Below are 13,432 nucleotides of genomic sequence, written 5' to 3'. Positions count from 1 at the left end.
ACTCTGTTTCTTAGTTTGCCTTTGTAAATGTGGTTTGTGTAGTGTTTGAATGAAATGACAAACAGTCAGTTTAGGACACACGTTGGGCTGCTTTACACACTGAAGTGTGTGATTTGATTGAAATCCTTTTATTTATTTTCTACCTAAAAGCACGTTTCTTCTAATACACAAGGATGCAGTTCTGTTACCGTACTGAAATTATTTGTGCTTTGTTTGCCACTACAGTGCTGTATGCGTGTGCTTGAGTGTTGCATGCTCAGCTTTGGTAGCCTACCAGTATGCATTTACATCCTTCCTTTATCGGGCCAATGCACAGTGACGGACAAACACAGCAGATGCCTGCTTGTCAAAACTTTGCTCCACCACTCTGCTTTCCAATTTTATTTTATTTATAGTGTGTGTGTACTGTGAAAGGAGGGAAACTGTTACAAAGAATGTGGTTTTTAATGTCCTATCTGGAAAACGAGCATCCGCATGACACTCTTGCCTCTGATTTTTATGCTTCTGGCTTCATGTGTTGGAGAAATTATTCTTAAGTGATCACTGTAGCAAACTGAATATTTCTGTGCATCAGATACTTTTGTGAAACCAAACCTGTGGCTGCTGGTGAATCCCAACATTGCCTGCCCGATCCAGTACAACGAGATTAATGCTGACGTGGGGCCTGTGTGTGAACCTGTTGAGGAAAGCCAAACTAGGCTCCTGGAGACCCAATGTCCACTGACAGCAGAGCGCCAGGTGTTTTCCTGCCATGATGGTCCTCTCCAGGGGGAGCTGGTGCAATCAGTTTCTTCTGAGTACACGGTACACACTAACCGCTCACAGCCACTCTATTATGCATCACCTGTTTCTGTTTGCAGCGGCAACCTTACTTTGTTAGAGTGCTGAGTGTTTGTGCAGTCTCAATGAACACTTCATTTATTTTCTGGATTTAACATGTAAGCGTAGGATTAAACCTTTGTGTTCATGGGCTATCCCAAGGCATCAAAGACCAAATGCATTACCATTGACCAATAAACATGGGTCACAGGCCCAGTCTTTCATTATTTGGTGTAACTAATCAAAAAGTGATTTCAGTCTCCACATCTTTTACATCTATTTAAATACACATTTAGAACATTGGATTTAAAAATCCTGTAATGATTGAAACAACCTGTATCTGTTAACTGTCAATCTGACAATCACTGATGATTAGGTCAAGAATGATGTCAACTCCTCTCAACCCGTCAAGAGCAGACGTAAGGCGAGGACCATAAAGCCCAGGGTGAGAACAATATCTTAGACCTGAACCAGTTTTCTTCAGTGGGATGCAGGCAGCTCATTACTCGCCGTTTTTGAAGTCTTGAGGACCCTTTTTTCCTCAGACAGGCTTTTGTCCAAATGAATTAAAATGAGAACATTTTCAATTAAAGCTACAGTGTTTTGGAGGAATTTAATGAACTAAAACAAATTAGGATTCGGTGTAAAATGTAATTTAACTGAGACGAGGTCAATGACGTGGCTGCGTATAAATGGGCACTTTTGGAGAGACAGTTTCCTTAGTCCCAATAAAACTGCATCTACATATTCTGGAATAATTGGGAAAATGCCCTAGGCTCTCAGTGTTTCTCTTTATTGTCATTATTCTAGTTGCTCCTGTGTGTGTGTGTGTGTGTGTGTGTGTGTGTGTGTGTGTGTGTGTGTGTGTGTGTGTGTTTTTTCAGGACAATAAGCCTCTTAAACCAGGCTGCTGGCCCCGTCCACCAGTGAATTACTGCATCCTCATTGCCTTGGCGCTCAAGAGCAGCCATACAGGGAGCTTCAAAGTCCAGCAGATTTACAATTTCACCAGGTTAGGATTTGATTGTCTAATTGCCCACAAGGTTACTTCACCTTGCATGCTAAATGAAACACCTGATCAGGCATGATTAAGTCTTTCAAAACATCAGATGGGTCCCTTTTCATTTAAGTTATGTTTGAACTGGATAAAACTGCTGCACTATCTGATGTGAATCTCTGCCTGTTCCCAGAGAACACTTCCCATTTTTTCAGACGGCTCCAGACGGCTGGAAGAACACTATCCGACACAACTTGTGCTTCAACAGCAGTTTTCGCAAAACTTGCAACCAGCTGTGCAGAGATGGCAAGAGGAAGTCATGTTTTTGGCACCTTACTTTAGATGGCCAGCGGCGCCTTAAGGATGAGATCAACATGCTGACAGGAGAATCTTTAAAGCAGCTGGAGAAGAGCATGTCCCACCCAGGTAAATGGAAGGCAATCTTAATGTGAGGAAAGCTCATAGCTCCAGTTTACTGTCAGAACTGGTAAGATAATGGCAAGGAACTCAGTTTAGTACCACGTATGTAAAGAAATGGCTTTGGAATAAAACTTATTTTGAGTGTAACTGCTTTCTTTTTGTTTCAGATATAATTCGGAGCTTATTTCCTATGTGATTTCAGTTAAAGGGGGAAATGTGCATTAAACAGTAGCATAATAAAGCGTGGTGTAAAAGAGCCATCTGATGCAGTGTTCATTAGTCCAAATGTATTAATCTGTCTTCTTAAAAACCAAATTCAAGGTTTGAAAAGTGCTTGAATTTCAGATGCGGTGCTTGAAAGTGTAACTGTAGTTCATTCACCACATAACTATCTGAATAGTTTTCTTATCAGATATAAAAATTGAGTCAAATTTCCCCGCCTGGGCTGCCTTGCGCCTCTGTTTCAACGTGTGACCCCACCCCTCCCTCGGACAGTCGGCGATGAGTGCGCTAACATACCTGTAGGTTGCTGTTTTAATGAGTGTTTGATGGAAAAACAGTTGCATGATAGGGGAGTCCTAGTAAATTTTCCAGTACGTGTATCTTACACATGCTGCTTTTTTTTTTTTTTTTTTTTTTTTAAATTATCATTATTGGGTCGAACGTGTGGACTTCAAACTATACACCAGTTTTTAAATTGTGTTGATAGGACACTTAAAACAGTGGCGTTTACTCCGGTGTTCTGGGAATCCATCCTACCTGGCAAACAGTCCTACCTGTTGTTTCTGCGCATGCGCACAACACGAAATTCAGTGGCAAATTGTCCTACCTTTGAATATTGGCTAGAAAAATACTCTGACCGGTAAAATTAACTGTCAAACCAACCTACCTTTGAATGTCACCTACAAGCATACTTAAACTGCTTAAAATTTTGTGGCAAATCATCCTACTTTTGTTAATAACAGCTACACACACTCTGACAGGTAAAATTAAGTGCCAAACCATGCTACCTTTGTGAATGTTACTTACACGCATACTTCAACGGGCAAAATGAAGTGGCAAACCTTAAATTGGTGCTGGAATTCCTCTGTGACAGCAGAAATGTGCATAAACTACTTGCGGTAAGACGTTTTGCCAAAGTAGGATGGTTTGTCAGAACACCGGGAAGAAATAAAAACTGTTTTCTAAGGAGAGCGCTAGCAAACACTCTTTGCTTGTGAGTGGGGGAGGAAAAAAAACAGAAACACTCAATTCCTATTGGTGGACAAATGTACCATGTCGACAATCACAAAATGATATGGCAACATGTGGCTTTTTTTTTTTCCTCCCCCCCCTCAATAGTTTAGTCACGTTCACTGTCGGAGCACAACGGGCGTGCCCGCCTTAAAGGCTGCATTTTAAAGCCGCTTACGTCACAGCGACATGACAAAAACTGTCCCAATTCAAAGGCTGCTCGAAATGCGGCCCTCAAATGCATCCTTAATTTCCCTAAATTTTAAGGATGGGTCGGTGTAGCCTTTATGGCCCAACATATCCCAGACTTCATAGCATGGCGGTGGTGTGGATAATTTTGCCAAGAAGGAGAGGGGGGGGGGGGGAAATGGCGGAATCGGACGAAGAGTAAACTTTCTGAAGTAAGTACTGAATATTATGTCACTTATGCGCAAATGTTTTTATAATGAAGAACATTAAAACATTACTGTTGGCCACATGTCGGGAAAGTTATGTGACATTAGTGATGTTTGTACTAACTTGGTTTTAAAGCCTTTACTTCAAAATATACACCGTTCAATAGTCGACCTTAATCTTACAGAGAATGTGATGATTTTATGGATACCGTATTTTCACGACCATAAGACGCACTGTACTAAAAGGCGCAGTTATGTGTGCCATTACTGTATTTAACACACACACAAGGCGCACTGGATCATAGGGCGCATACAAGTACCGTATGCGCATTTAAAAATAAAACGGGAGCAAACCTGAGTTCGGTACCTTACTCACATTTCTATCGTCATCATCAACAACACACAAGTGTGCATATTTAAAAATAAAGCAGGCGCAAAACAAAGTTTGGTACTCACATTTTTATCATCAATCAAACCCATCGAAGTCCTCATCCTCTGTCTGAATTGAACAGCTGCTCGCAGCCTTACTTTGAACGGGCGGTTCACACCGATGTCCAGCGGTTGGAGTTCCTTTGTCAGGCCTCCCGGAATGACAGCAAGCTCACAGTTCATTTGGTTCACTAGTTTTTTTCACATCGGCTGTGAGATGGGCACGCATAGAGTCACAGATTAAGAGCGATGGTGATGCGTGGAAAAAAACCACCTGGTCTCCTTACATACACCTCCCTCAGCCACTCTTTCATCATTTCCTCATCCATCCAGCCCTTTTCATTTGCCTTAATGATGATTCCTGCTGGAAACTTCTCTTTAGGCAAAGTCTTTCGCTTAAAAATCACCATAGGCGGCAGTTTCTGTCCATTAGCATGGCAGCCAAGCACAACAGTAAAAGAAGACTTTTCATACCCCGTTGTGCATATCGCTACCGTGCTGGTCCGATTCTTCTCCACAGTGTGGCTCACCGGGATGTCAAAAGTGAGCGGGACCTCGTCCATGTTTGTGATGTGGCTGGGCTGGATGTTTTTGTCGCCGATGTGTTTGCTGCAGTAGGAGCGGAAGATGGCCAGCTTTTCCTTATAATCCTCTGGAAGTTGCTGCGCTACCGTAGTCCTGGTCCGGATGGAAAAATGGCACAGTTTCATAAAACGAAAGCACCAAGACGGACCTCCTTGGAAATGTTCAATGTTCATCTCTTCAGCTAGTGAAACTGCTTTTAGCCGAATGGTGACCGTCGAAATGCTTCTCCCGCTCGTTCTTTGCTCGATGATCCACCGCTCAAGTCTTTCCTCCAACTCGGGCCACCTCGTCTTATGTCCGCGGAAACTCAGCTGCGTTTTCTTGACCTGCCGGAGCTTGTTTTCTAGCTTCCTCCATTTGCGAACCATCGATTCATTTGTAGCGCCCCTGGCTGTGTACTCCACTATAGCCGGGTACGCCCTGAGTTCTAGTTATCTTAAACTTACTTAGTTGCCCTCAGTGCAAGTTCCCCTGATTTACACACGTATAACACACAGATACACTTTTACCTTACTTTGAACTATAGATAAGAAACAGTACTAGACACAAAATCTTATGTTTAAACCAAGCAGGTTTACTGAATGAATTGGTAAACACCCAATAAATCAATAAAGTAAAAAGTCTCTTGCAATGACAAAATATAACAATAATAACAGTTACACAGTTCTTTACTGTAATGGGCCCCCCCCCCCCCCACACACACACACACACACACTCTCTTACACCACCCAGTTTCCCAAGTCCCCTCGGTGCAGGCCTGGATCGATGCTAGGGTGCGTAGGGACCAACGGTCCTAAAAGAAAACAAAATGGTGCTCCTACCTGGAAACCTTAGTCTTTTGTCCACAATACCCTCACGGCACACCGAGAGGTCCGTCCCTTAGGTCGCCGAGCTGCACGCTTACTCCTTTTAAGCAGCAAACCTGATCAGCCCGCCTTGGCAGTCAGTAGCCTCCCACTCCGTGCAGGTCAGGTGACGTCCAGCGAAGTCCACCTTTATGGCTAACTCCGATTAGCCAAGTTAGCTAACTAGGGATATTTCGAGGCAACAGTGCAAACCAGTCCGGGCTGCACCACCTCACAGTCACGCTCTGTTACTCAGCCGTGGGCGTGGGATGATTTATCCTCACTGTCCATTGGGGGGAAAAAAAGTCTCTGTAGACGCTAGCCGCATCTCGAGCACGCTTTTCTCTCTCCTCTCGTGGCTGCCTCCGCTCTCTCCGCTCTCTCCTTCCGCTCGCTCCCTTTCAAAGTAAAAGCACCTCAACACACTTTCTTATTACTACTACAACACAGTAAAATGAACAAGAGAACTATTCAGATATATCCAACTGGAAATAAAACTTAGCCCCATAAAATATACCTGGGCTACACGTTAATCTTAAATTCTCTCGCCGCTGCTCGATTTCCATGTTCCTCCGCATAGCTGATGGCCTTCAGTTTAAACTGTGCTTCATAAGCGTGTCTCTTTGCCATTTTCAGGGTTGTTAAAACAACGATGTCCGGTATATACGATCAACGCCCACACTTCACCCTTTAGCGTTCTCATGGTGTTCTCTACTACGTCCTCCTTACAACACACAGGGCGCACTGCGCTATAGGGCGCGCCGTACTTTTTGAAGAAAATCTAAGACTTTTAAGTGCGCCTTATGGTCGTGAAAATACGGTAATTAAAGTCAGTCATATATCCACAAACACAACAAGCTGAAAGTCAGTGAATGCTGCTCAGTTTGCAGTCCTGAATATCACGGCACAAGCAGGATTCACTGCACTGTTAATGTTATATTGCGGCCTCTGTTCGGTGGTGTCGAGCCAAGGTGACTCAAACGTGTGTTTGAACGAGCTGACGGTTCACTCGTTAAGCTGACAGAAAGATGCTTTAATCACAGGAGTCACATGTGTCCACTGTACCATCTGGGAACTCTTCTTGTTTAGCTCTCGTAATAACACAAACACTAAATCCTCCTCCTCTTGTGCTGTTTTGTAGCAGTGTATACACCTGAGACTGTCACCTGTCTGTCCTGCACTCTTTCTCTCTGTGTAATTAAAAGTATGAACATGTATTTATAAGTTACGCTTGTGTTTGAATCCTGCAGCTTATCACACACTTGATTTCCAGGTGTGACAACTGCAAGTGTCCAGAGTGAGGACAGACTGAGGGACACACTGCTGCACATCATCTGTGAGGCTTTGCACCCTTGATGATCCACCAGGACAAACTCAGTAGTGTGTGAGGGCAGCCAGCAGAAGCTGACTGATGGAGAGAATAGACAGACTGTTCCCTGTTTGTGAAGGACTGCTAGAAAAGTTTAAAATAACTAATTGTCTGTCCTGAATCAGTCTTATTAGGTAATGTTCAAATAATTTGATCATTTCAGTGTGGGAGAAAGTACTCGGGGCCTTCAAGTTACACACTATGAAAGGCAGCAACAAGTTTAATATTCAGAAACCTAAAGTATGTATCAGCAGCAGAATGGACCTAAAAATAAATGTTTGTTCCAGTTCTATGAAGCTTTGAGTATTTTGGATTAGTAGCACTGCTGTGTTTGTTGCATCATATTGCTGTAATTGTTTATATGCTTATATATTCTGACCCATTTAGCAGAAGTCAGCCTGTTTAAGGCTCTGATATCTATTCGGTATGACTTTAAAGCAGTTATGATATGGTCTGATTTTCCTCACCCAATAAAGGAATATTCAATACATGAGTCTTCATTTTTATCAGAAACGGTTATCACAGCTTGTACATTTTCTTTTTCTAAATATATGTAAGCAATGAGCCAAATTTAGTAATGCCAACATACTAAAGGAACAACATTTGTCTCTTATATATGATACGCCTCTATATGCACTGTCAATATACATTTTGAACCAGCTGCAGACGTCAGAGTAACAACTGACTGACCCCAACATAAAGTACGTTATAGTAGTCCACAGGGGAAGAAATAAAAGCATGGATCACGGTTTCAAAGTGCTGCCTAGAAAGAAAAGATTTCACTCTTGCCAGTCGCTTTAAATGATAAAAACTGGACTGGTCCAACTTAAAACCAAGGGCAGTAACAACAGGTTTAAAATAAACTTCCAGGGGTTCCAAATCAAAAGAAGAGGACTCACAGGAGCCACTGGGTCCAAACACCAGCAAATCTGTTTTCATTCAAATTTAAAAAGTTTAGAGCCAACCAAGCTTTAACGTCATCTAGGCATGTCAAGAGAGGTTTTATTCAGATGCCATCCTTCTGCTTCAGTGGCAAATAAATTTGGCAGTCATTCCTATATACTTGTCTTTGAGTGAAGATTTAAGGTGAAAAGACATGTAAATAACTACAACTTGAATCTGTACTGAGGCTCAGTATTTGACACAGAGTTCATGTTCACTGCTGTAATAGCTAATAATGACTATAACTATAATATTGGCCATATTATATTTACATTACCAAAGTGATACTTTAGTCTCATGAACAATATTAGCTAATTGTTATTTACTAGCTAATCTTAAATGACTGTTCAGTACAGAAATGAAGCCCAACAATCATGTTTTACTGTCCTGTGGTCTCAGCCTCAGATACTTATCAAATCACACAAAGCTCTTGTAGAAACAAACAGATGAACAAAATATGTTCTCCTTAATTTCTGTCAAACAAAGCTGTATGACACGTTTCCAGCGGTTAGTATCATGGTTGCTAGGCAACCTGGGAAGCACAACGGAGACTAGACCGTCCCATACAGCCCATGTGTTTGCAACAAACTTGCCGTTTATTTTGCAAATTGAGCTCAACACTGCCCCTAGTGTCCTGGAGCACTTCCGTTGTGATTTGGAGTTTGCATGTGTTTTGGATTTTGTACGTGTTTTGGAGTTTGCATGTGTTTTGGAGTTTGCATGTGTTTTGTATTTTGTATGTGTTTTGGATTTTGTACGTGTTTTGGAGTTTGCATGTGTTTTGGATTTTGTACGTGTTTTGGAGTTTGTGCGTGCTATTTGGAATTTGTAAGTGTTTTGGAGTTTGTACATGCTTTGTCTCTAGGGGCCACCGTATCTAAGGACAGTGCTAGCAAGCACTCTCTGCTTACGACCAAAAATAAAAACATGGGAAGTTTTAGGAGTGACAGCGAGAGAGAAAGAGAGAGAGCAGAAAAAGAGAGAGTGAGTTTTGAGGCAAGTTTATTTATATAGCACAATTCAACAACAAGGTGATTCAAAGTGCTTTACAGAGACATTAAAAAACAAAAACAAATAAAAAGAATGATTTAAAATTGATTAAAAAAAACAGTAGGTAAAATAAGAAAATTAGATAAAATCAGTAGTTAAAATGTAAATTTTGAAATTTAAGCTTAAAAGTGTGGATTTGGTGTTTTATTCAAATGCAGCTGAGAACAGGTGAGTCTTCAACCTGGATTTAAATAAACTGAGTGTTTCAGATGATCTGAGGCTTTCTGGGAGTTTGTTCCAGATATATGGAGCATAAAAGCTGAATGCAGCTTCTCCGTGTCTGGTTCTGACTCTGGGAACTGATAAAAAAAAACGGATCCAGACGACCTGAGAGATCTGGAAGGTTCATACTGGGTCAGGAGGTCACTGATGTATTTTGGTCCTAAACCATTCAGAGCTTTATACAGCATCAGAACTTTAAAGTCTATCCTCTGACGGACAGGCAGCCAGTGTAAAGACCTCAGAGCTGGACTGATGTGGTCCAATGTTTTGGTCTTAGTGAGAACTCGAGCAGCAGAGTTCTGAATGAGCTGTAGTTGTCTGACTGATTTTTCTTTTTTTTGTTGGTAGACCTGTAAAGATGCTTTTACAGTAATCAAGCCTACTAAAGATGAATGCATGGACTAGTTTTTCCAGTTCCCGTTGAGACATCAGATCTTTTATCCTTTAAATATTCTTGAGGTTATAGTAAGCTGACTTTGTTATTGTCTTAATGTGTTTTTCTAAGTTTAGGTCTGCATCCATCACTACACCCAAATTTCTCACCTGGTTTGTGGTTTTTAGGTGTATAGATTGAAGTTCTCTGGTGACCTGTAATTGTTTTTCTTTGGCACCAAAGACTTCAGTTTGTTTTTGTTTAGCTGGAGAAAATTGTGGCACAACCAGTCATTAATTTCTTCAGTACATTTACCAAGAGCCTGTACAGGGCCTCGGTCTCCTGGTGACATTGTGATATATATTTGTGTGTCATCTGCATAGCTGTGAAAGTTTATTTTGTTGTTCTTTATAAGCTGTCTGGAACCTTCATTCTCCTCCTCATCAGCACGACTGTGTCTGGACTGGGATCAGTGGTGTCAAGGCATTGCTGGTACATCCTCAATCATTGCACTTGGCAGGAGGCCCAGAGCTACTGTAGAGGGTAGGTTTTCATTTATTTAAATCTCTTGGCTCTTGACGAAGCCGGTCGCACTTTTCTCCTCTCCCTTTCCCTTATTTTCCCTGCTTCTTGTGTCCTTGTCTAATCTTGTCTACTTTCTACTCTTGCCCTGGAACACTCTCTCACAGTCTGTTCTCTAAAACCTAAAAGAGGAATTATGGATTTGATCAACTGGTCCCTGAATGCAATTGACACCCTCTTCTCAACGAGAAGCCTGGGCTCGGGTGAGCCTGAGTGTCCTGAGTGTTTTTAAAAAAAGCGGAATTGGCTGATCAAAACTCCACAAGGCTGCCCGCTGGGATTGAAGCGATGGGACGGGTCGGGACTTTCCAAAATGGACTCATTGAATGCAGCACGGATAAGATCTTGGAGAAGCTTGAGGCTTCTGTGAGCACTCAGACTAAGACCTCTGAGCAAAAATTGGATAACATCTTGGAGAAGCTCACGGCGGTCGTGAGTTCTCAGAAATTGCTCTTTGAGCGCAGGATTGATAACATCTTGGAGAAGCTCACGGCTCTCCAATGAGAGATCGAGAGACCAGTGTCAGACTGCTAGAACGGCTTTGAAATTCACATGAGTTGTTCGCACTAAAGGAAAAACCACCATAATTTCATGCGGATACCATTTCGGCGCCAGCTGTGGTCTCAAGGCTGGAGCTGAACAAAACAAATTCTCACCCTGATAACAGACGGTATTTAGACTGTTCCTCCCCCTACGCAAGGCCACCTGGGTCGGCTGGAACACTGTTTACTTAGCCTGGCAGGGCGAAGGACACTCTCTCAGCTAAACTCAGGACACACACACGCATACACATACACACTCATCCCCCCTCCCTTTCCAAACGCCTTCGATGCTTGTTCCCTCCCGGGGCAGATGGCGGGTTGACTGGACCAGCGCAGACATGCTGCAGGACTGCATGCACTGTCTACACCGGCTCTCTCCTACCCTTACCCACCCCTGTTGCCTGTCTTGGGTTTCTGTGGTGTATTGACAGGCATGTGCTTTTTGTGCCAGGGTCTTTTTTCATTCAGACTGAGCTCCTAATGGGAGAACAGTTTGATTCTCCCATTAGGAGCTCAGTCTGAATGTTTTTTTTTCCTATTTCCTACCTCTCTGACATGTATCCCCAATGTGTTGTTTGTGTAAAGTTTGGTCAGAAGGTTCCTTTGTAAGTGAGCATGCGCCATTAGCGTGCTGCCTGCTGTAACCGATAATTTCCTTCAGGATTAATAAAGTATTTTGATTCTGATAGTCCTACTTTCTGAAGCTCTTAAGTCAACATGACACGTTGTGATTTGGTTATTCCAGGGCTCTAGACTAACTTTTTGCCATGGGCGTACCGGTACGCCTAACTTTTTAAAGTTAGGCACAAAAGTTAGGCGCACACAAATTTTACAAGAATTTATATAATATAATGTGTTTTTCTGGATACACTGTGCTTTTTCAGCATTCAAAGATTGATGACACCATGTCAGAGCACTGGCTATGAATTTCAGAAGGATCAGGCCTTAACTTAACAGAAAAGTTAGCAATAGTTCTTTTCCTATTACAGCTACATCCACTTCTGTCGTGCCTAGGCTGCTCACTAGGGCTGGGTATCATCACTGATTTCTATAATCCATTCGATTCCGGTTTTCAAAGTCCCGATTTGATTCAACTTAGCCTCAGACAGTCAGAAATATTATAATTCTGATCATTTATCAGTACTGACATCATCAGAATTGTGAACATCACAGCAGATGCCTTTGTGTGAAAGTAAATGAGAATAAAACACAGAAAAACATGAAGGAGATTTTCCTGGTCTGGCTTTTTATAGCAGATAACCTTAAAAATATTCTACAATGTTCTGCATATAAAGTTTAAATTTCTTCAATATTGAACAGAAAAATAGGCTTTCTTGTCCGAGGTCATTTAAGTGAAAAAAAGAAAAGAAAAGAAAAAGACAGCAGCCGACAGCGCTGTAAACAATGGTAGACTGGTGGGTAATAAGCGAATGAATAATACAGAAAACAGAGATTGGAGACAGGAAACTGTTCTTGAAGTACAGAGAGAGAGAGAGAGGGCTAGCTGTGCATGAAGTGTGATTTTAATAGTCGTGGAAGCAAAACAGAAAAATTTCATGACGACATTGATCAAATGTGAAGTGCAGTTTGCTGCTTCTTTTGCTGCTGGCTCGGTGAATTTTGGTTGAAGAGAGACAAAACCTGCAGCTCAGAATCAGCGCAAAAAGACGCAATCACAGCGCGGACCGGACGCATCAGAATCGCTAAGCTCCGACAGCATGTCCGTCTACGGGCCGTCGGGTGAGAAAGCCGAGAAAGACAAAGTTGATTCTGATGCGTCGGGTCCGCTCTGTGTTTACGTCTTTGTGTGGAATCCGTGTACCTGCTCTCATTTGCTGTTTGGTTGTTGTTGAAATGGTTTCGTGAGGTTTAATCTGAGAATCTGGCGTTTCTGGCAAAACACAGTTATATTTAAAAGTTGATTCAGGATTTAATGAAATTGATATCGCTTTATTCAAGCTACTCACCTCCCTCTCTCCACCTGCACTTTCAACTGGACCATGGTCAATCAGAGAGGTCCCGCCCCTTACTATCTCTAATTGGTTTAGTCCACGATAGGGGCATAACGTGTGTCTGTTGTTGACCACAGGGAAGGTTGCAGATTTTTTTTTTTTTTTTTGCTACCCGAACAGTTGGTCGCACAGGTGCAACCAAATATTTTTTTTAGTTGCACCACTGAAAAATATCCAGGAACAGCACAGGCCGGATGGAGCCGTGAGACTGTGCAGAGAGAAAATATTTTATGTGCTATAGGACTCTCGACTAAAAACAACAGCATTAGGGTGGTCACAGAAATCATTAATTTACAAAGGAAAAACTACTTGAATATTTGCATGCATACACTGGTAGTCCAGAGTTTTCATTCAGTCATCATGGGCATTACAAAATAACCAGATTCTTTCTTGTCCAACCATAAAACTTTGTCCCGAAGGCTTTTGGACCCAGCTGTAGGCAGCTGCAAGTTGCAGTTGGCTTTGAAGCATTGACTGTAGAAAACATGGACGACGCGACCCCGCCTCCTACCATTGTGCAAAAATGAAGCCAAAATATCCCGCTTGTGGAGGCTGCCCTCTTGCAAAGTTGGAGCCAGAGTCTGCACAGTAGTGACTTGAGGTGGAGCGACTGTGTA

General features: G+C 42.3%; 1 protein-coding gene across 2 annotated transcripts in view; it reads left to right on the top strand.

Annotated features, from left to right (window-relative positions):
- foxr1 (forkhead box R1) overlaps window positions 1-2,492 on the top strand; it is a 3,178-nt gene extending 686 nt beyond the window's left edge. The window contains exons 3-7 of one of the 2 annotated variants that reach the window (XM_085281194.1): window positions 575-804; window positions 1,196-1,264; window positions 1,704-1,831; window positions 2,010-2,242; window positions 2,404-2,492. In XM_085281194.1, the coding sequence (XP_085137320.1) occupies window positions 575-804; window positions 1,196-1,264; window positions 1,704-1,831; window positions 2,010-2,242; window positions 2,404-2,432 (689 nt within the window). In that variant the 3' untranslated portion in view covers window positions 2,433-2,492. The remainder of the gene's footprint in view (window positions 1-574; window positions 805-1,195; window positions 1,265-1,703; window positions 1,832-2,009; window positions 2,243-2,403) is intronic. The other variant, XM_085281199.1, reaches the window with a different exon arrangement.
- Window positions 2,493-13,432: the final 10,940 nt, after the last annotated feature.

This window comes from Mchenga conophoros, linkage group LG1 (genome assembly GCF_057382185.1).
Source record: "Mchenga conophoros isolate Kocher_MC1m ecotype Shallow Benthic linkage group LG1, M_conophoros_male_GT1.1, whole genome shotgun sequence".
In the NCBI taxonomy this organism is placed as follows: domain Eukaryota; kingdom Metazoa; phylum Chordata; class Actinopteri; order Cichliformes; family Cichlidae; genus Mchenga; species Mchenga conophoros.
Note: the sequence above shows the minus strand (reverse complement) of the source record. Positions and strands in the feature narration are given on the sequence as shown.